At 44.1% G+C, this 20,440-nt stretch overlaps 1 protein-coding gene across 1 annotated transcript; it reads right to left on the minus strand.

The window, feature by feature from the left end:
- Positions 1–4,821: 4,821 nt before the first annotated feature.
- On the minus strand, positions 4,822–7,181 carry CLEC14A (C-type lectin domain containing 14A). Its single transcript, XM_006261212.3, has one exon. The coding sequence runs from the start codon at positions 7,122–7,124 to the stop codon at positions 5,817–5,819; it is 1,308 nt and encodes a 435-aa protein (XP_006261274.2). The 5' UTR covers positions 7,125–7,181; the 3' UTR covers positions 4,822–5,816.
- Positions 7,182–20,440: the final 13,259 nt, after the last annotated feature.

Below are 20,440 nucleotides of genomic sequence, written 5' to 3' on the forward strand. Positions count from 1 at the left end.
GGCAGCAGGATGCTTTGAACTGAAGCTCATTTGATTAGCTTTAATTCAAAGTGCCCCACTGTTATTTTTTAGTTCAGAGGACACTGATACACATGACGCTCGAGTGCTTTTAATTAGCACAGCTCGCTAATTAAAGTGACCCCCCCCACCCCACACCTCCCGGAGCACGTGTAAAAATGTCCCTAATGTCTGAAATGTGAAAGACTGGAGGATTTTAAGTAAAAAACACAAAGGAATGCTTCCTTGCTTGGCTTTTGCGAAGTTACCTCTTACTTAAAAGGACCATTTTAGAAAAGCAATTGAATGCAATTGAAGGCTAAAACAAAAACTCCTTACTGTCCACTGATTTAAGTGTCAGGACCAAAAAACAGGTCTATAATAGTTATTTCACTGATGAACAACAGCAGTTGGGTAGAGACTGAATGTGTATAACTTACTCATTTGTCTGATAAGCATACATCCCAGTAAACACGGAATCAGCCTGGTCTCTCTCTCTCTCTCTCCCACCCTCACCCCTTATCTTTCTTAAATATAAAAGTAATTATAAATATATTTGAAAAAAAAACATTCACAGATTGGTCCTTCTGGTATCCCCATGAAGATCTACCTATACCTGATACCAAGGTTACTCACTTGCCAAGTTTCAAATCCTGCTTCAAAGTATAGCTGTTAGAGATTCTCAGTGAAATGGTTGTAAGAATTCTTTAACAAGGAAAATGCAATGTTTTTCTCCTAATTTCATTTTTGAAGCAATTTAAACTTGGGCACTTCCCCCTTCTACAAAACATAGACCACTTTGTGTCATGCTGGACCATTAAGGGAGAACATACAGAGTTCCTGTGGCTCTCCAGGGTCACCATCTTGGCCCGGGCCAGTAGGAAATTAGCCAGCCAGACCATGCTCCCATCCACTCAGTACACAGCAGACAAAATGTACATTGTCTCACAGAAATCAAAATCCAGTGTGCCAAACAGGCTGCTGAGGGTGGCAAAGAGCAGCCACAGCTGGAAGCAGTCCAGGAAGGCAGGAGGAGTGTCTCCTCCATCTTCTCCTTACAGAAGGGCAGTCCACTAATGCTGCTGGCTCTAAGTGGTGAACAAAGGTGTCAGTAGCCATGGACCCATACAACAGCCATCACAGGAGGTTGCTGGTCCTGTTGATGATGGACAGCTTGTACCAGGTATATCAGGCTGGGAGGGCTTGCTTTGGTTCTGCTGCTGCTAGATGCTGCCCCCAAGTCATGTCAGGGCAGTAGTAAGAATATGGACATGATGCACTTTGAGGGCATGTCCAGACCTGTCTCCAACACTGCAAACTTCACATGCCGCACATGCAGGCATTTGCCACGCTGCTAATTTACAGCACAGTGGATTTTTTCAACACCAGGAGATCCTAGTGTCAAACCCCTCCCATTTCTTATAAAAAGTGGGGTGGCACATGGCGTAGTAGCAATGTGTGCTACCCAAAACTGGAATCTGGCTGGCCAGAGCCACACTCCAGCTGACAGCCAGGGTCCATGCATCACAGTGCCACCACTGGAGCCCTGGGAGGTCCCTAGGACAGGCTGCTAGGGCCAGCCGAGGTCCTGGCCCCAGCCTCCCCTACCCTACCCAGGGCAACTTGCCATGCACTAAAGCGTGCATGCATGGGTGTTCCCCTAGGACAAGCAGCAGTCCCTAGGGAAACACACATGTGAGCTCATCTGGACACGCCCTGACTGTCACAGTGACTTCCTAGACAGGATACCTGTTGCTGTTCTTAGGCACAGGGAGGGACAAGAGTATAATGGGTTCACTGCTCTCACTGCCATTCATGGATGAAGGGATAGGAAGCAATAACCACAGTATGTCGAGCAAGCTTGGGCAGCAGTGAAATGAGAAACTCCATCTCATTATTTCTGGACTCAGAGATCTGAGGAAGGAGGGTGGTTTCCTCCACTGCCTCTTAGGCTGTAAGACAAGCCAGACTAATCTCTGCCTCTGCACAGAGTCTGTGCTGTGTTGGCAAGACAGGGCTGAGATTGCACTGAGTAGGAAATAGGGCCTTTCCTGATTGTGAGGGAGTGAAGCGGGGGGTGGGAGGTTAGCTCCCCAGTAATAACCACCTGAGGGGCAGTGGAAATTTCCAGGAAAGGTCTGGGGTTGGCTCTCTGCTCCTGGGTTTCAGCCCCAGTAGCAGGAATCAGGATTTCTGCTGAATAGGAGGGTGGGGTTGGGGAGGAGGAGAGTCTGACTCTGTAGTGCCAATAGCCCCAGAAGAGATTGGGATGCACCAGGGGCAGGGAAGGCTTAATTCCTCCATTCTGTTTGTTATTTTGGATTGAGATGGCCTTGTGGATGGAGAGCAGTGCATGGATCAAGTTGTCTGCTTCTGCAGCAGACATTGACCATCCAGGTAAGTGGGACTACCACAACAAAAGTATACCGTCTCTCCCTTGGATATATATACCATGTGCTCACCTTGTGTATATTGCAAAGTGTCTCTCAAGGACTTGGCCCCATCCTTCAGAATCATAATGACCTGTCTGCTGAAGGACAGGACATGCTCAAGTTCAGGGGCCTTAGAGCCGAGCATGATTCTATGAGTGGGCTCATTATATTACCAAAATGTGGCAGATCCTCAGTCAGCCTGTCATTGTTGAGAAAGGGTGGAAGGGGAAAGGGGGGGAGACAGCAGGATCCTTATGGCCAGGGTATCCAAAGGCATCATGGTGACAAAAACACCAAAAAAATTATGATGCCATGCTCTACCACTTTGATTACAAGGCTTAGAGCACTAGTACTGTGTTGACCTGGATGGGATATCTCACGCTTTTGTAGCTTCCCAGATGCATTCCCCCATCCTAACAGAGACAGAGGTGAGGAGTCACAGGCCTTGGGTGCTTGAGAGGTACAAAGATTCCTTTGCAGACTGAGGCTGTGTTAGATCTGGCTGGCATGGAGAGAGTTAACAATAGAAGTCTCTGATTCCTGTAGTGGGAGAAGGGCTGTCTGGATGGGGGGGTAAGGGAGCAGGCAAAAGTTTGAAAATAAACAGTAAAAAAGATAGGCAGAGGAGGGAAATAAGGTAAAAGAACATCTTAAAAGGAGCAGGAGTGACTTGGAGGAGGCTGCCGAACCCCTAAATTTGCCTCTGCAGGGCAGGAGGTGGGAGAGGGACATGCCAAAACATAAATGGATAAAAAAACACAAACAAGGAGGGAAAAACACATGAAAAAGACAGACTCTAACTCAGGAGGGGGCAAGACAGCTAAAAAGTTCAAAGGCCTGTAGCAGGCTTGCCTTTTGGAGCTTGGGTTTAGTCCCAGGCTTGAAATCTTGCTGTTTTGATTGGTGGAGCTCATCCCCCAATCAGGAGGCAGCAAAAGGAGTTCAGTCATGCCCCTTTCCTGAGGGGAGGGGGAGAGGAGTTCCCCCCTCTGGAGTGCCAAAGATTGGCTGAGAACAAACTCTAAATATTCCATGATCTTTTGAAAAATATAATTGTGGTAAACTTTAACAGTAGCATCACTTTACACTAGAGTACATTTTCTAGGTCACCTTTGCAAGAAAAAAAGTCAGGATATTTATTTATTTTTTACTTCTGTTCTCAGAATTGGGAGGTTCAAAGTAAAAGAGGGAGTTAAAAGGCAATCTATAGAGAAAGAGGAATGTAAGAGATGGTTTAGAAAAATACATTGCAAGGCTCAAACTTATTTCCACGAACAAAAGTATTTTTTGTGCAGAACAGCTTACAGGTTTGGAGGAACTCCAGTTTACCTGTGTCCTACTGCACTCATAGACCTTAGATCAATAGCTAGCATTAACACTTTAATTGAGAATCAACATCACAATAATTGGAAGTGAGTATCAGCACTCTGAATTGCCAAGAAAGCAAGCTGTGTGATCAGAGTGATAACTGACTGTTGGGAATTGCTAAGGGAAATCACAAATGAAGAGACTACATTCACTTACGAAGGACACACAGAAGGAAATTTTCCTTTTATCATTCCCGGGACAACTCCACCAAGATTATCTGCTAAAGAGAGCAGGATCTGGGACATAACTGGACCCATGCACACTTTCTAATTCTATATGTATCTTGAAAAATGTGTCCACATCTGGGAGTTCAATTCTGGAACTCAGAAAACAATTTTTGTATCAAAAATTGTTTAAATTAAAAAAAGAAAACCTTTAATTAAAAAGGGGAATTGTGCAATCATTTTCACAGATTTTTTTGTTGATCAGATATAATCCAAATGCAAACATTGTCTGAAGAAACACAATTAGACAGTTATTTAGGTTCTGAAACATCCTTTTCCCTGATCAGCCGAAGTAGGAAATCAACACATTAACCTGCCACCCCAACAGCAGTGTATGCGCTAAACATAGCCGTGAATTTAATATTTTTTTTAATCTGCATGTCTGAATAGTGCTTGGGTCATTGTTTCCTCCAGCTGACGAAGGTTCATATCTCCAGTGTTCTGCTCAGAACAAAATTAAATCCTGCAAGTGCCACTCAAATATTCTACAAAAGGGGATTACTCTTATCAGTGTTGTAGCAACAAAGTTTGGCACCTGGGGCAAAACCCGCAGTGGCAGCCTGCCCTCACCCTGTACACAGATCCGGGGGGCACACTCCCCCTCCCCCCCCCCAGTGCTTGCCAGGGGAATGCACACAACGGCAGGAACCACCCATCCCCCATCCCCACACCACCCCCAAATGAGTGGCTCGCAGCTCTGTCCCACGCCCCAGCCGCCCTAGGCAGTGCCTATTGGCGCCCCTTTGCTTTGGTGCCTGGGGTGGTCATCCCCCTTGCCCCCCCCCCCCCACCCCCTCAGTGCCTTGCTACGGCACTGACTCTTATTACATAAGGCACATGGGCCAAGATTTCCTGGCTGTTTACAGGGAGGCACCAAAAGGCCAGTTTTCAGAGATTGTATGAACCCACAAACTCCTAAGTGAAGTCTTATCTGAAACTGCAAGTGATCAGCACTTCTGAAAATCAGGCTTCTATGGCTGCTTGCAGATGTTAAAAAAACCCAAACAAACTGTACTTTACCGGAAGAAGCAGTGCATTACTGGAAGAAGCAGTGCATTACCTGGCTCTGCAGCATTTGTACAGATTGGGCATTTCAGCGGGCCTTTTTGGTGCTTTTAGCTAAAGTTGATTCAATCAGCTATTAGATAAAAGTGGCAAAAAATCCACACTAGTGCATCCAATCCTTACAGATGTCAGGTGAGCCAGGTTGAAGTAACACACTATCTCTTCTGGTCATACACAGGGCTCGCTGAGGGAATGCACCAAGTTTAAAGTAAAGCGCCGTTTGCTTTTTTGAAGTCTGCAGACACCTATACATCTGTATTGCATTTACAAAAGGCATCTACATTAGTGATTTGCTTTTTAAAGAGTGTGTTAAAACCCTTCAGGGAAATCAAAAGTTGCAGGTAATCAGAATCCCTGGAAAAGTGGCCACTGACAAAGGGGCCTGAATCCAGGCACCAAGTCTGACAATTTTGCACAAAGCCTTCATTAATCCTCAGTAGAGTCTTGTTCCAGAGAAACCCCATGGATCTCCTTCCAGGGTTGCTGAAGTGCCCTGTGCAGGCCTGCCAAGTTGCATGGCAATTTATAGAAGTATGTTTTAAAAAAAATCTGATGAGATTTTCCATGTCTCCTTGGAACCCTGCCAAATCCATCACTCCTGAAAGCTGTCAAAGCCTCCCTTTGAAGGACTGGGAGCTGCCAGCTCAGCTGCTGCAGCTCACAAGAAGGAAAGTCACTGCTGTTTCATTTTAAATTTATCCCTGTTTGTCCACAGTGCTCAGGGAAGTTCCTAATTCCTTTGGGGAGCTCTGTCCTCAGGTACGTGCTCCCCTTGTAGTGTCTCTGCCCTGTCTCCTCCTGGCTGGTTGCCTTTGGCTGCTGCCTCCAGGGAGTGTTCAGAGTTAGACTGTGTGGTGGTACCTTCAGGGTCACTCTCTGCTACAGCTGCTGGCTCTCTGCCATCTTGGCCGGAGGAGGAAGGTGTTTTATTGAAGCACAGTTTAAAGACCCCCAGTGTGGTCATGACCAGGATCACCAGCACCACCACAGCAATGGTGACCAGGATGAAGACGTAATTGGAAGAGGACGAGAACATCTCCACTGCTGCACTTGTGTGGGCAGGGGAGTTGGTAGAGGGCACATTCAAGCTGCCCTGAGCAAGGGTTGGCAGTGATGAAAAAGTCAAGTCAGGCACTGCTGTGGTCAAGCCCCTGGGGTCCTGTGTGCAGGACTTTGCATCCTTGCCAAGCTGGAAGCCCTGTGCACACATGCAAAGGAAGGTGCCTTGGGCACTGAAGCAGTCATGGGGGTCCACACAGTTCCTGGTGCTGCTGTTTAGGTACCCAGAGGGACAGAAGCAAAAGGGCTTTTCAGCAGCTGTCCATGTATAGCCGTCCTGCCCCAGCTGGCAGACCAGCTGCACAACCCCTTGGGGACTGGGGCAGGTGACGTTGAGAACAGTGCCCGGGGGGCTGGACCCTTTGCTGGCTCTGGGAAGGTTATCAGGGAACTGGTAGATGAAACTGAGGGGTTTCTGTGGGTGCAGAATGGGGCAGGTGCCATTGTACTGGTACTTACAGATAAAGCCTTGGGTCGTCTTATTGCAGCGCTGCTCCTTCCAACCCCAGGACTCCATGCTGGGTTGTCCTGCAGTGACCTGCAGCGCTGCACACCGGGAGGTGGTGCAGGAGCTACTCGGCTCTTTCACCCACTTGTCCAGCTCTGAAGGCTCTTCTTTGAGGTCCTGCTGGGGTCTGGTCTGCCAGGAGAAGCCACGCAGTGGTCGCTCTGGATGGGTGCACTCTTGCTGTTTCCTAATCAGCCCAACCCAAAAGAGCAAGGCACCAGAGCCTGCTGTGACCATGTTCAGAAGAGCCAGGATGTCCCGCAACTCTGCTGTATTTCTGACCTGGGTCAGGGTACCCCGGTGCTGAGCACATTCATCCCAGGCTTGGTGGAAAGCCAGTGTGGCCCCATGAATACTGTAGCAGGTGCCGGTCTTGCTGCACCAAGTGTGGCTGCTGAGGGACTGCCCAGCCCCATTGCACAGCATGTAGATGGCTTGCAGTAAGAGGCACAAGGGAATCACTCCACTCATCTCCTCTTCCAGCTGTCCACTAAAGAAGACTTTTTGTTAACAAATGCTAGCACTCACAAAGCTTGCAGGAGTAAACAAGCACAGCCCCAGCTGAGTCCTTTTCACAACAATCTAAGGCCACAGCCCTCCCACAGACTTGACAGAGGAAATGTGTCAAGAATGAGGTTTGACCTTAACCTCCTTTATTTGCTAATGCAAATAGCTCCCACTGCAGTAAGGAAATGGTAGTGTTTAAAACAAGCTGATGTGTTTGAAAGACTGAAGGAAAAGAAAATCCTACACCCCCGTGAGCAAACTGGATGGCAGCATGAATCAGGCATGAGGCAGGCAGACAGAGCCACATTTTCAGTTGGACAATCACTCAGCTCTCAGACTTCAGCTAGAGCTGCCAGGGCTAATCACATCTGCAGGTAAGACCTATATCATACATGTTCCTCCCACAGAGTATCACCAGTGTATCTCAGGCTTCATTAATAAGAGAAAAGTTGCTGCTCTAGTGTAGTTAAATTTATTTTGGTTGAACTAAATTTGCTTTCGTTCCATCTAGTTAAACTGGTGCAACCCCATTACTCTAATCAGGTAAGACCATTTAATGCTGGAGAAAAATTATTTATAGCACAAGTGAAATTGGTTAAAGGATTAAAATTGGTTTAAGTTATTAGCGGTCTACACTGATTTTCACCAGCTGAATTTTAAATCTTTTTAGTTAAACCAGTGCAGTTTTTCAGCTATGGGCGAGGCTTCAGTTTATCATATCTTTCTTATTTTTCTCTTTACCATTTTGAGTAATATCCAGACTCTATTCCATTATTTTCTTTTCACATTCTTATACATCTCTCATCACTGTGGGATCCTCCACTGATTCATTACTCACATTTACCAGCATCTTAGACATCTATTCTTCTCCATTCTTTCATTGGAATTTAAAACTAGCATACATAGTTTGGTTTCTTGTGTATGATGTATTTTGAACTTCTAATGCCAAACAAAGGAATTGGACTGTCTGAGGTATCTGATAATTCCCAGGTATTGTGTAGGGAGCCTAGCCATTTCGCTCCATTTTGGATCCCATCCTGGGGCCAGGCACATAAAATGTAGGTGTTGCAGCACCTAATTTGTAGGTGCTTAAGACTTTTATTTGACCTAGTCCTATACATGTAGCATCATTCAACATTGCAGCACCCTCCTCTAGTCTAAGGCACCCTGCTCACATCACAGACCTGAACTAGGATTCTAAAAATGGGATCCACAAAAGCCAGCCTGCTGCAGAGTGGTCTAAAACACTCAATAGGAAATGTTTCTCCTCCTTTCCTCTTCCTCTCTGTCACCCCCCAGGAAATTAGATACCCAATTCCAGGTTACAGAAAAGTGTTTCCATATACTTGGAATTCTCAGACACGAATCCTCTTTTGGAGTTACATTCTTAAGCTAGCCCTTTCTCATAAAACACCTTGATGAGGAGTTGTGGTGCTGCTGGCCACCTGAGAAGTGAAAGGTCAGGATTAAAATTCTTCCTTTGTCTCAAAGGACTTGAATCCATATCTCCCACTCCATAGGAGAATGAAATAACCATGGGTGCCTGTACCCCTGCAGGGAGGTGGCTCTGACATCGATACATGAGACACTGTGGGCACTTTAGAGTGCTCCCCCCCCCAACCCCTGGAGCATATGTAAAAACACCCCATTAGGCTATGGAGTGTTTTGGGGTGTGACTCTCAAAATCCGCTGAAGCGAATTTTTGCATGGAAAAAATTAACATTCACTAAGCTGAAGAGAGAGCAAGAATGACTCCACACCCCAGTGGTTAAGGTATTCACCTCAGAAATCCAATCCCTGCTCCAATCAGTCTTTATGTATTTAGATAAAGCAGAATAGCTTCAACAAAGGAGACTGAGAGACAAGTACTGCAGAATAGTCTATAGCTTTGTGGTTAGGAAATTCTCTTTAAGGGGGTGGGGGGGGGGCTCTAGAATTTAGCTTCATTATACAACTGCTGATTACTGACTATAGAATCATAGAATATCAAATGATGCATTAATAAATCTATTTTCTTAGCATGGATTCAATAATGCATTTTTACAGGTGACAGAATTATTTTCCTGTGATTAGGCAAGATGTATCAGCTATATGTCTGTATGCTTCACAACTGATAAGGGCTTGAGGGCATATATTTTTGTTACAAATAACTTGAAGAGAAATACACTAATTTGACTTATTTTCTGTTTTGAAGCTGCATGTAGGACTGGAGGAGGCAGGAATCAGCCTTCACAAGACAGACAAATAATTATCTAGCACTTCACTGAATGGCAGAAATGTGTGCTAGCTAAAGTACCCAGTGAGACTTCCCACCCCAAATGGGAAATGAAGAAATGCCTTCAGGACACAGCAAGTTACATATTTTGCTACACTCTTGGAGCAGCTATTGCTTCTCTTTGGACTTGCTATAAAGCAGGGGAATCACACTCACCTTGTGTCCCAGGCAGGATGCAGACCATAGAACTTCTTTCAGACTAAGTACTAATTTACCCCTAAATTTCCTAACATTAGCAGGCATTCCAATAAGTAAGAACTATCACAAATTGACACCATTCTTAAAAAGGAATAGCTGCAAAAGAATGAACGTTTGTGATAGGGTATCACAGCTCCAATCATTGCTACACAGGATTAACATCCTTGATAAAATACAGCCCATCTACATTTCACATATGAAATCATGCATCAGTATGGAAAAAAAGCATTCACTAATTATATAGTCTATAAATGGCTGTTAGGCAGATGCGTCTTCAAAAGGGGGAAATCCAGACCCAACTGATATCAGTGAGCATTGTGTTATTGATTTCACTGAATCCAGGATTTCACCCTTAATCTCACTCATTCTTACAATGAAAATAATCTTTCTGCATGAAATATAAATACTAAGTGGAATCTCTCCTGCTTTTATTACTTTACAGGAAACAGGACAAGAAATGAAAATGAGAATTTCTGTACTATTGTAACAACTTGCATGATTACAAGAATTTAATTATTCATCTTTCAAAAAGACTACAGTAATTCCCAGCCTGATTTACACCGTTATGAAGAGAGAACCCAGTAGAGGTCATACAAGTTCCTGTCTACTAATAACTATTTCCATTGCCGCTATCAGTTATTGAACTTTTTGCTGCAACAAGGCATAATGCTTCATAGTAATTGTTGCATAGATTTCTATCACTGCTATAAATTGAATTCATATTTGAGAAAGGTGAGGTGAATGAACTGCAGTGACTGAAAAAACATCGTGGGATTTGAACTCAACCCCACTCTGTTTCAACTCTGCCTTTCTTACTCTATGTGTCACACTCCCTCTAGCTGTTATGTACAAAAATTATTTGTACCCTATTATATTTCAAAAAATACCATTTACCTTTAAATAAAATGTTAGTTACACAGACTCCAATCATTCAGTCCTTGCCAGAAAGTAGGGCCCTAGCCACTATGCATTAAAGTACATTAACAAATCCATTGACAATAATCTAGTTCCTCAGGGATTTTTCTACAGTAACTCATTTTCATTGAGTAGAGGTCTAAAAAGCCAATAGTCATGAAAGTTTTGTTTATTACATCATTGGTTTATTCATTCCACCACTAGCTGTGAATTCTTGAAACCTGATATGTTTCAACCTATGGTTTATTTTATACAGTCTGTGTCACACACACACACACACACACACACACAAACACACACAATTTTATTCTTGAGTATACAACTATTTTGTATTATCTTCCTAACCTTATAGGCAGCTTGAAACAATGATACAGAAGTGTAAACTATGCTACTTTCATTTATCTGGTTTGACTATTAATTCTAATGCCAGATGATGGCAACAGCTATCTGATATCTTATCATTTTAGTGATGGAAAGCAAGTAGAAGGGCAAGAATGCAGCACAAAGCTGGGTAAGAATTAGTAGTTGCTGCATAGAAGAAAATACAGAGGGGAAAAAGGAGGAGATGCACAAAGAAAGGATGGAGAAGGAGTAGAAACAAAAGACAGAAGTAGGGATCATCAATCAGTTGTATAATTAGTGTTGGGCAAGAGAGATCATGAGCCCAGGTGCTGACTAAGCAGAGGCACTGGAACAAAGGCACAGGGGCTTAAGACTTTGGTAGTTTCTGCAGCAGTGCAGAGAAGGAGAGCAGGAGGAAGTGACCAAAACCCAGTAGCCAGGGAATGGAGATAAGGGAGTTTGAGGCTCTGGAGCTAGGGGAGAGGGAGGAAGAGGGTGGAAGAGGGAGCCTGGGAATTAATTTGGCATTTTATATAGTTGCTCAACATGGCTTTCAGTGCCACCCTCAAGCCTGTCTGCCTATGGCCCCACCTGCTAGGTCATGGCCACTTGCTCCTCTGCCAGTGCAAGCCATACCTCCTGGAGCCTCCTCCCCACCTCACACCTGCACCCCCTGGCGGCTGGGTCCTGGCCACTTCCTACCACTCCATCTTTACAAATCCATAGTCGCTTGAGCCTGGAACCCCTCCCCCCACCTCTATTCTAGTGTCCTCCTCTCTTACTAGGTATTCCTCTACTGCCCAGGTGCCAAAAATAATAGTGATGCCTCTGGCAGTCTGTGGTAGGGCACCTAACAGGCAGCAGCAAGGTGCCTGAGGAGGGCAGACATTTTGAGACCCAGGGATAGAAGCTGGGCTGAAGTTTGCTGCAGGAGGAAGGAGATAACATCAGGCTGAGAGGCTGCTCTGGGAATATCAGGAGGTAAGGGCAAGGGCTATGGGGTGGAGGTGATTCCTTGTTCTGGGTAAGATGTAAAACTGCACCCTGCCGGAGAAGGGGGGTCTGGTGGGGCACCTAGGGGCCTGGGAGCCCCCAGGAAATGCCAGGCCAGTTATCATGCTAGGCTAGTGAACAGTGGGTGGGTCAGGGTGCCTTATAACCCCGGCCCCACAGCTTTGGTGGTCTTCTGACAAGCAGGGGAGCCCAAACTCATTAAGGAGCCCTGAGGCAGAGCTCAGGCTAGAGGAGGGAACTGGGGCCACGCGCAGGCGGCAGCAGGAATCCGGGGGGTGACAAGTAGAGAGACCCAGAGAGAGAGAGGGGGGCGATGACTAGAGCAGGTGAGTGAGTAGAGGCCCTGTGAGTGTGGGCAAGTGAGGAGGCCCAGTGGGGACATAGTGGCCGAGTTGGGGGCCAGGAGCAAAGTATAGGCCAGCAGTTGTAGAATTGCTCAGTCAGCGCTCAGGTGAGAGTAGCAGGAGACACCCAACAGACTGCGCTGTGGCTGACTGAGGGTAGAGAGCTGAGCCTGAAGCTGGGGAGGCTGGGCAGTACGAGTGTGGCCCTAAGAAAGAAGGCAGTGCGAAAGAGGCTGGGTGAGAGCCAGCAAAGTGAATGGGACCCCGGTGAGAGAGGGGTGGTGTGTGCGTGGCCCTCTGGGGCTGTAGAGTAGAGCTACAACTGTGTACCTGGTTTGCTGGAGAGGTAGCACACACAGAGTAACATCTGCAAGGCACGGGACCCATGTAGGGGAGACTGGAGAGGGTATTAAGATCCTTGCCAGTAGGGTGAGTAATGGGTAGTCTCCTGCCTTAGTAACAACTCTCATATTTTTCCTTCAAGGCGTGACAGAAGAGCGAATTGGGCAGTTATCCCAGGAGCAGGGCGGCCGGAAGAGACCCGACCCAACGAGGATGCCACCCTGTTACACAGTCATTCTAAACTTAAAGATGCTGAAAAGTATTGAAAATAATATGAAATAATAACACTTTGGTGTTTAGTTACTACTTAAATTATACTCAACTCTTGATCGTTGTGCAGATTTTTTAGTTGTATCAGTAGAAGTTCCATTGGAGAATGGTAGGAATTTGCCATCCCAAATATACAGCCTGGTCAATACCCCATGATTATAAGGGTTCAACCTTTCTTCAGCACTCTATATTATTTCCTTTACCTGTCCACATGAATATTATTGGGAATTCTCATTAGTCTTGTATTAAAAACCTTGAAATTTTTTGTGCATGACTCTGTATGTCCACATATGAGGAGAGATTGGCAAAACTACTTGAAGAAAAGTGAGATTGACACTTGTTTACATCTTTTTAAAAGTGTTTGAACCCTTTATTTGTTTTTGAGCTAAACAAACTTTGTGTGAGGACTTACTGATTTCTTATTGCAAAGAAAATTCACACTTACTAGCTATCCTTAAAAGCACAACAGAACAACAATCTTCAGGGAACAAAGTCTTCAAGTCATTTGGGATGAGGCAGAGTTTCCTAGGGAAGCCAAACAGAATAGCAGGAAATCTAGTGGTAAATAAGTGATTTCATTTCCTGGCATTTTGCCCAAACAGACTGCTCAACTGAGCATATTAGAACATTCAGCTGAGAATAAGAAAGCCAGACAAGGAAGAGAAAATCCAACAAAGCAGCTGGGAGATGGGGAAGCAGCAGGTGCTGATATATAGAAGTAGTTAATTCAGAATGTAAAAGAAAATAGAAGGAAGGGCGTTCTGAGCTTAGTGAAATAATTGTTGTCTAGGAGGATATGGGAGGAGTACAGCCCCTTTGCAGAAACAGCAATTTCCATTCTTTGTGTGGAGTGAGCCAATTCAAAATGGAGATTTGGTCATTTTACAAAATGCTTTTTGTTTCAACTTTAAAAACAACCCTTTTTGAAGCACTTTTGCCTCCAACATTTGACTCCTTTCCGCTGTTCCTGATCTTTTGTTTAAGAGAAGTGGAGGCAGAAATTTTAAAATTATTCATCCACTTTAAAATGTGGAAAAGATTTGTACTGTACTGTACACAGGTATTTTTCTGTGTTATTGAATGACGATGTGTTCATATGTTCTTTATTTGAGGGTGTCCATACTCTCTTGTCATAAACGAACAAAACAACCTGCTTTCTGTGCTTGTGTTTTAAATGTGTGTGCATGAATCTTCTAACTGAAACTATACTCATGCAATAGTACCTGGGATCTAATGCTATATATGCTACAAGAATGTAAGAAATTCTTGATTACTTTCTGGAAAAAACTCATATTAAAGTAGGAATAGGCATAAGCAATAGAAAGTGAGCATCTGGAGGCAGACACACCACAATTTAGGGTATTCAACTCTGGAATTTAAGTTAAGTTCTTTTGCAGCTAAAATATAAGGTCATTTTTAAAATTAAGAGTCCCTACTTGTTGGAGATGTCTTGGCAATCTATGTACACAAAGAACCTGGACTTCTTCCACCCTGAAATTAAAATTCCAGCAGTACTGATTCAGTTTTTCCTTGTTAAAAAGCAAATAAATTGAGTTCCATCAATTCCAACATGTGGAAGCGGGGCTTTTGGATGGAAAAAAAAAGTCTTAACATTGATTTGTCTCAGTGCAAAGCAGGCATTTTTCAGTGGAGCATTAACCATTTATCTTAGAACATATAATTGCATATTTAGTGCATTAACATGTATATAGTCACATGATAATTTTTTGTATAAATTCTTCTTCTAAGCTTTATGTACAAATTGGGATTGTCATTTTTCTTGTTGTTGTTATATATATTTGTATTACAGTAGTACTCAAAGGCCCAATCAGAATCGGGTCTCCTTTATGTGTATACTGCTAATTTTCACTACCTGGCACATAGATTCTGTCCTGTATGTGAAGAAATGACAGTACACAGAAAATGCCCATTCATTTTGAGCATGCAAAACAGTAACAGAGCACACTTCTTGGTGTCTGTTACAATTAGGAGAGTTTCTTACGACACCCACCAGAGAGAAAAGAAAGTTTACCTGTATGGGAAAAACAAGTTAAAGGAACGAGTCTATACACATTGTTACGGCCCCTGGTGTTCCTGATTGCCTCTCACAAGGCCAGTGATGGGGAACACATGGGAGTGGTACCAGTTTCTCACTTGTTCTGGGACAAATCCCAGAAGTTAAAATCCAAGTTGGCCGTAGGGTCAGATGTCCTGGAGAGGGGATGCACAGGAGAGCTGCAGTTTGTGCAGGCCGTGTGGAGGCATAGCAGAGCAACTGGATTAATTAGTGTAAAGACCAGGAGACAGCCTGGCAACTAAGGTGAAGACAGAAAAACTTACCTCGGACAACTAGACGGTGGGTGAATCCAGCATTGGGTGGGCAAACGGCGGTCCTTGGTGAGTCCTGCTCATGTTATCTTCTGCATGGCTAGGCTCCTGGGAACCTTGAAGGAGGGAGAGCCTGTTAATTAGTATGGGGAATTAGGAGGTGAACCAAGTATGTCCTGTGGGGTGAAGGTGTGGGGCCGCAACATGGACAAGGCCACGGGCTTCTAAACTGGAGAGCTAGATGAAATGGTGAGTCCAGGACTAAAACAATGAGATTCAATAAAGCCCCCAAGCATGAAGCAGGGAATGTGTGGGTGGCTGATGAAGCATTGCCAGACTGGTGATGTGATAGGCACAGAAATCATAGTATTCTACGAAGGGATGTCGAGATTGTAAGAAGGAATTAAGGCGTGTGGCCAGATAATTAGTGTGACTTGGCTGGACCCTGTGAGTCATGTATGGACTTGTTTAAGAATAAAACAATAAAGGTTCCTTAATACCTGGGACAATAGAGCCTGAGTGGCCATTGTTGTCCTGGAAAAATATGAATGGCCATGAAACTGATAGTCACATTTTATAAGAAAGGGGCTACATCAATAGAAATAGGAACCACCTGGAGTTCTATATTTCAGAAATTCTTATTATTTTTTTAGCAGCTATTTCTTTATCTTCTGTAGCACAGAAAAGCAGAGGTCAAATAATTTAGTCCTCTGTGTTCACCAGCTGCGGTTCTAAGAGAAAGGAGTAGGCTAGAATTTGCAGGAGTTTATTTTTGGTAACAATTGTCACAACCCAAGGGTGTGATTTTTGTTTTGTGTGTGCTTTGGCACCACTGAATTATTTTCCCGCCAATTTGTAGCTTTCTTTGCAGTATGCATTTCTTCTTTGCAGCATAGAGATGCACGGTGCAAAGAGTTCCCGCCATTTGTATTATAATTTGAGCCCCATTATTGGCTTGCGTGAAATTATTCACACGTGGCGGCTAGTGATTGGCTTGCTAGCCATATAAAAAGCTTGAGTGGTTTCCGCCCAAGTTGGAGGACTCCACGAACACCAGGAGGAGGAGACTTCACGCTGTGTGAAGATCTCTAAGCGCTGCGGAGCCTATCGGACCCAGCGCATTTCAAGCAGGCAACAGGGGTCTGATCAGCCTCTAGCCTCTCCCCATCGCCGTTCGCAATCCTCGACGTACCCCTCTCCCTGCGCGCAAAAGGATCCACGGAGCCTCGACAACTCCATGGGAGTGATCAAATATTGTCTGAGTCCTCAAACGAGGATTTAAGCGGAGCTGTGCCTGGGAAACTGTCCAGCCTACACCGCGACCATCTTCAGTGTAAGTAAATAATCTTGAATCAACCGTTATGTGTCCGTGCCTAATTCTAGCGTGTTGCCTGCTTTCTCCGACCCAGCGTGCCTGGGCTGCTGGCCACAGCCCACGCGGCGCGAAAAAGGGCCCGGATTGCTCCCGGCCCGCACAACAATAAGCTCTGCAGGCAGGCCAAATTCACTGGATAACTCATTCAAACTCAATGTAGATTTACTAGGTTACACAAGCAGTGGAATTGGCTCCAGCAGTGCATGCTGTTGAACAACATAAATTAAAATATTAGCATATTTATACTGTCCACATGTACAACATATTAATGTTGTATGTCTGGGTCAATGTGATTGGCGGCAGTCGGTATGATCTGCCATGGGGAATCCCCTCCCCCCCGACAGTGCAACTGGCCATGGGAGGACCCCCCCCCCTCCGGTTGCTGACTGGCTGCTGGGGGGGGGGGCAAGTGCCCCCCCCCCCCGACTCAGGAGGCACCAGTTACCCATGGCCATGGGGACACTTTAAGTTCATTGAACGGGCTTTAGTTAAAGCATCCTTGCCACCATTTTGAAGCGCAGGGCACTGAATATACAAGACACTGCAGGCACTTTAATTAGAGCAGCTCTTGTGGCCACTCTAATTTAAGTGCCCCCCTCCCCACCACAACACTTGGAGCACATGTAAAGATGCTCTAGATGTCTAACACCTGGAGTGGAATCAAAAACTCTACGTAGGTTTCCAGTACACTGTGTGAAGAGTTAAATGTGTCGGAATGAGATACAAAGGAGTCAGCAGATTGCATCTCATATATTATCAGTACATGCAGCATAAAGATGCCAAAAGCTGAAATGTTGAGAATAGGGGTAAGTCCTAAATCCTGCTCCTCAGGCAACTTACCAAGGACTACAGGGAGCCATGGTCAAGCCTGCACATTTCTTACATTGACCTTTCATTTTAAAACACAGTTGGAGGAAGTACAATGCTGCCTCCATCCCTCTGTGCAATAGCCTACATCATGCACAAAGTGGGGGACCTAACTTAAATCCCCTATCTTGTCTGAGGGGCTTCAAACTTACATCCTCCATGTCCCAAGGGTGCCAGAACCACCCAGCTATATATTGCTCAGGGGAGTTGATGAATACTCTCCAAGCTACTTGAAGATGTTCCACTATGCATTCACTAGGCCACGGAGGTACAGCAAGTGCAAGCATGACCCTGTAGCCCAAGACACCTTATAGGCTGGAGGTTAGGGAGTGCTCAGGTAAACCAGCCCCTAAGCTGGGTTTTACCTAACCTGCTCTTATTTTCATAAAGGAAAAGCTGTAATTAAATTATGCACGAATGCATTGCTTTTGTTGAGTTGTTCTATGCTAAATTCTTATCATGTCAGGAAGGAGATGGCAGGATTTGCAGTTTCAAAGCCCTTGAGACTCATCATTTTTTTTAAGCATTATCTTTAATCACAGCTGCATTATGTGGCAGTATATGGAAGAGAAATTTTCATTCTTTGCTGTATAAATATTAGAGAAATTGGAAAATTACTTAGTACCATAATCCCAAAGGCTTTCTATTTCAATATAATAAGATTCTTAGGATAGGGAGATATTTAAATTCACTTATAATCTCAACATTATGTTTTAATAAAGATAAGTTAGATTGTAGCTTCAAGCCACTGGTCACAGTTGGTGGTACTGCTGAGGTGCCAGGAGCAGCTTAGGGAGGTGTTCTGGCTGACCAGAACTGTGTGGGGTACGGTATAACAGGTAAAAGCATGATATATATGTTTTCATCCCAGGCAAGTTCTGCTACTACTTCAGATAGAAAAGGAAGGTGCCTTTTTGATGACTGAAATAGTAGTTTAATTGTTTGTTAATGCCTGGTTACACAAGTTGCATGATGTTGTTTTATGTTCTTTGACTGAGAAGAGTAACTCATGATCATGACAAGTTTTTCAAAGATACTCCAAGATTTTGAATTTCTCAAGAGAGAAGTAGCAGCTTAGCAGGATTAGGAAATTTTAGAATAGTTTAAACTTCTTTCTGGACCATAAGTACCTTGCTCAAGATACCATGCCTAGAAAAAACAGGCCACTGTAAGATTTAATGGTTTAAAGCCACGTTTAATTTTGTCTTAATATACTTGCATATAACACATGCATATGTATACTCTTAGTTCCAGGACATGGTCAGATGGTCACTGCAGATAAAGGAGAACTCTGGAGCTTTTGTCATGAACAATAGCACTAATACCTGCTATGGGGGACAGAAAATCTCTGTCCATTTCCCCCTTGCTAGCCTGCATTTGCATGGCTCAGAAGGGAAACGTAGTCACATGCCACCATTGTATGCACACTCCTATCTGCCAAGGGTACAGTCAGATCTTTGTCTGGTTCAGATATTTTCACCTGTGCTCAGACTTTAATCAGAAGTTCAGGGAGAGAACCAAGGGAACCCTTCCCCTTTGTGTTAGGTTTGTCTTATCCTACATAGCATATTCTTAAGTAGTCAGACACGTGAGTATAAAATTAGCTTTGTGTGAGCATTTGAATAAGACTTAATTGTATTTCTGCTTTTAGATCATGAACACAAGAAATGGAAAAGTACACATCCAGAGCAGTATTGCCATGTTTTTCTGCATGCAGCTTTCCCCAAAAAATCAGCCCTCTCCCTACCTCTACCCCAAGTTAGGGTACATGTATTAAGTGGCAAAGCTGATTTTCTGATTGAGATAGAAGCACCTTAATTTTAGTTCTGCGCCATCCTGCAATCTCAGTTCATTGCTATCCAGGCAGCTAAGGGAGTCATTTGACTTAATGGCTCATAGTTCTTCACCCCAGAACTGTTAACGATCATTTCCTTTTTAATCGTCCTGATGTTTTACTAATCAAACTAACCTTTCTTAGCTCAGTTCTACTGTCTGCTGGCTGCTCCTAGTTTTTCTCCTCTTATTTCAGTTTTAGTTAAGCAGGAAATGCATGATAAATCAGCTGAAAATTAGCCTTTGTCCCTGCTCTATGAAGCCATAACTCTGGGAAAATCTTTTTTTCTTCATTCTGCATTTCAAAAACAAAGTATATATTATATTCTGAAGCATATTTTATGTGAAAAAATATGAATGCTTGTAGAAAATATTTTTCAGTGTTCATCCAGTTCGGCTTTCCTTCTATAGCCACATTTTCAAATTTCCAGTTTGAGTTCAGTTTGTGTTCTGCACAGTTATGTGCAGCATCACTGGCCAAAAAAAGGATAGAATGTATACATGCAAAAAATCAATGGTTGTCCTGCACGTTAATCCTATCATCATGTCATTATAGCACACAAGGGACTGTGCATAAAAAATACATGCCAACAATTGTGTGAATAGTTATACCCACATAAGTACAAGTTATGTTTGAAAAGCTGGACCTCAGTGGTTCACCCATGTATGTGCTATGGGGAGTGAGAATCATAGAATCATAGAAAATTGGGTTTGGAAGGGATCTCAGGAGGTCATCTTGTCCAAACCCTTGCTCAAAGCAGGACCATCTCCAACTAGATCATCCCAGCCAAGGTTTTGTATAGTTGAGCCTTAAAAACCTCCAAGGATGGATATTCCAAAACCTCTCTGGGTAACCTGTTCTAGTGTTTTACTCCCCTTTATATTCACAACTGTACATTAGTATGCCTGATATAGACAATGCTGAATAATAGGCGGCTACGTGTCCACCTGGGTGACAGTGTCAGCTCACCTGGTTCTCGAGCCATGGACTGCCACAAGATTCAATATTCACACCAGCACTCTTTAATGTACACACAAGCAATATGCTGTCAACAAAGTTGTGCAAATTTGTATATGCAGATGCCTTGCTTTGGGCATGCAAGTAGCCACCTTCAGTGACATCGAGTCCACCTTGAATGAGGACCTGAATACCATGGAGGAATATTTTTGGAAATAG

This window comes from Alligator mississippiensis, chromosome 2 (genome assembly GCF_030867095.1).
Source record: "Alligator mississippiensis isolate rAllMis1 chromosome 2, rAllMis1, whole genome shotgun sequence".
Taxonomy (NCBI): domain Eukaryota; kingdom Metazoa; phylum Chordata; order Crocodylia; family Alligatoridae; genus Alligator; species Alligator mississippiensis.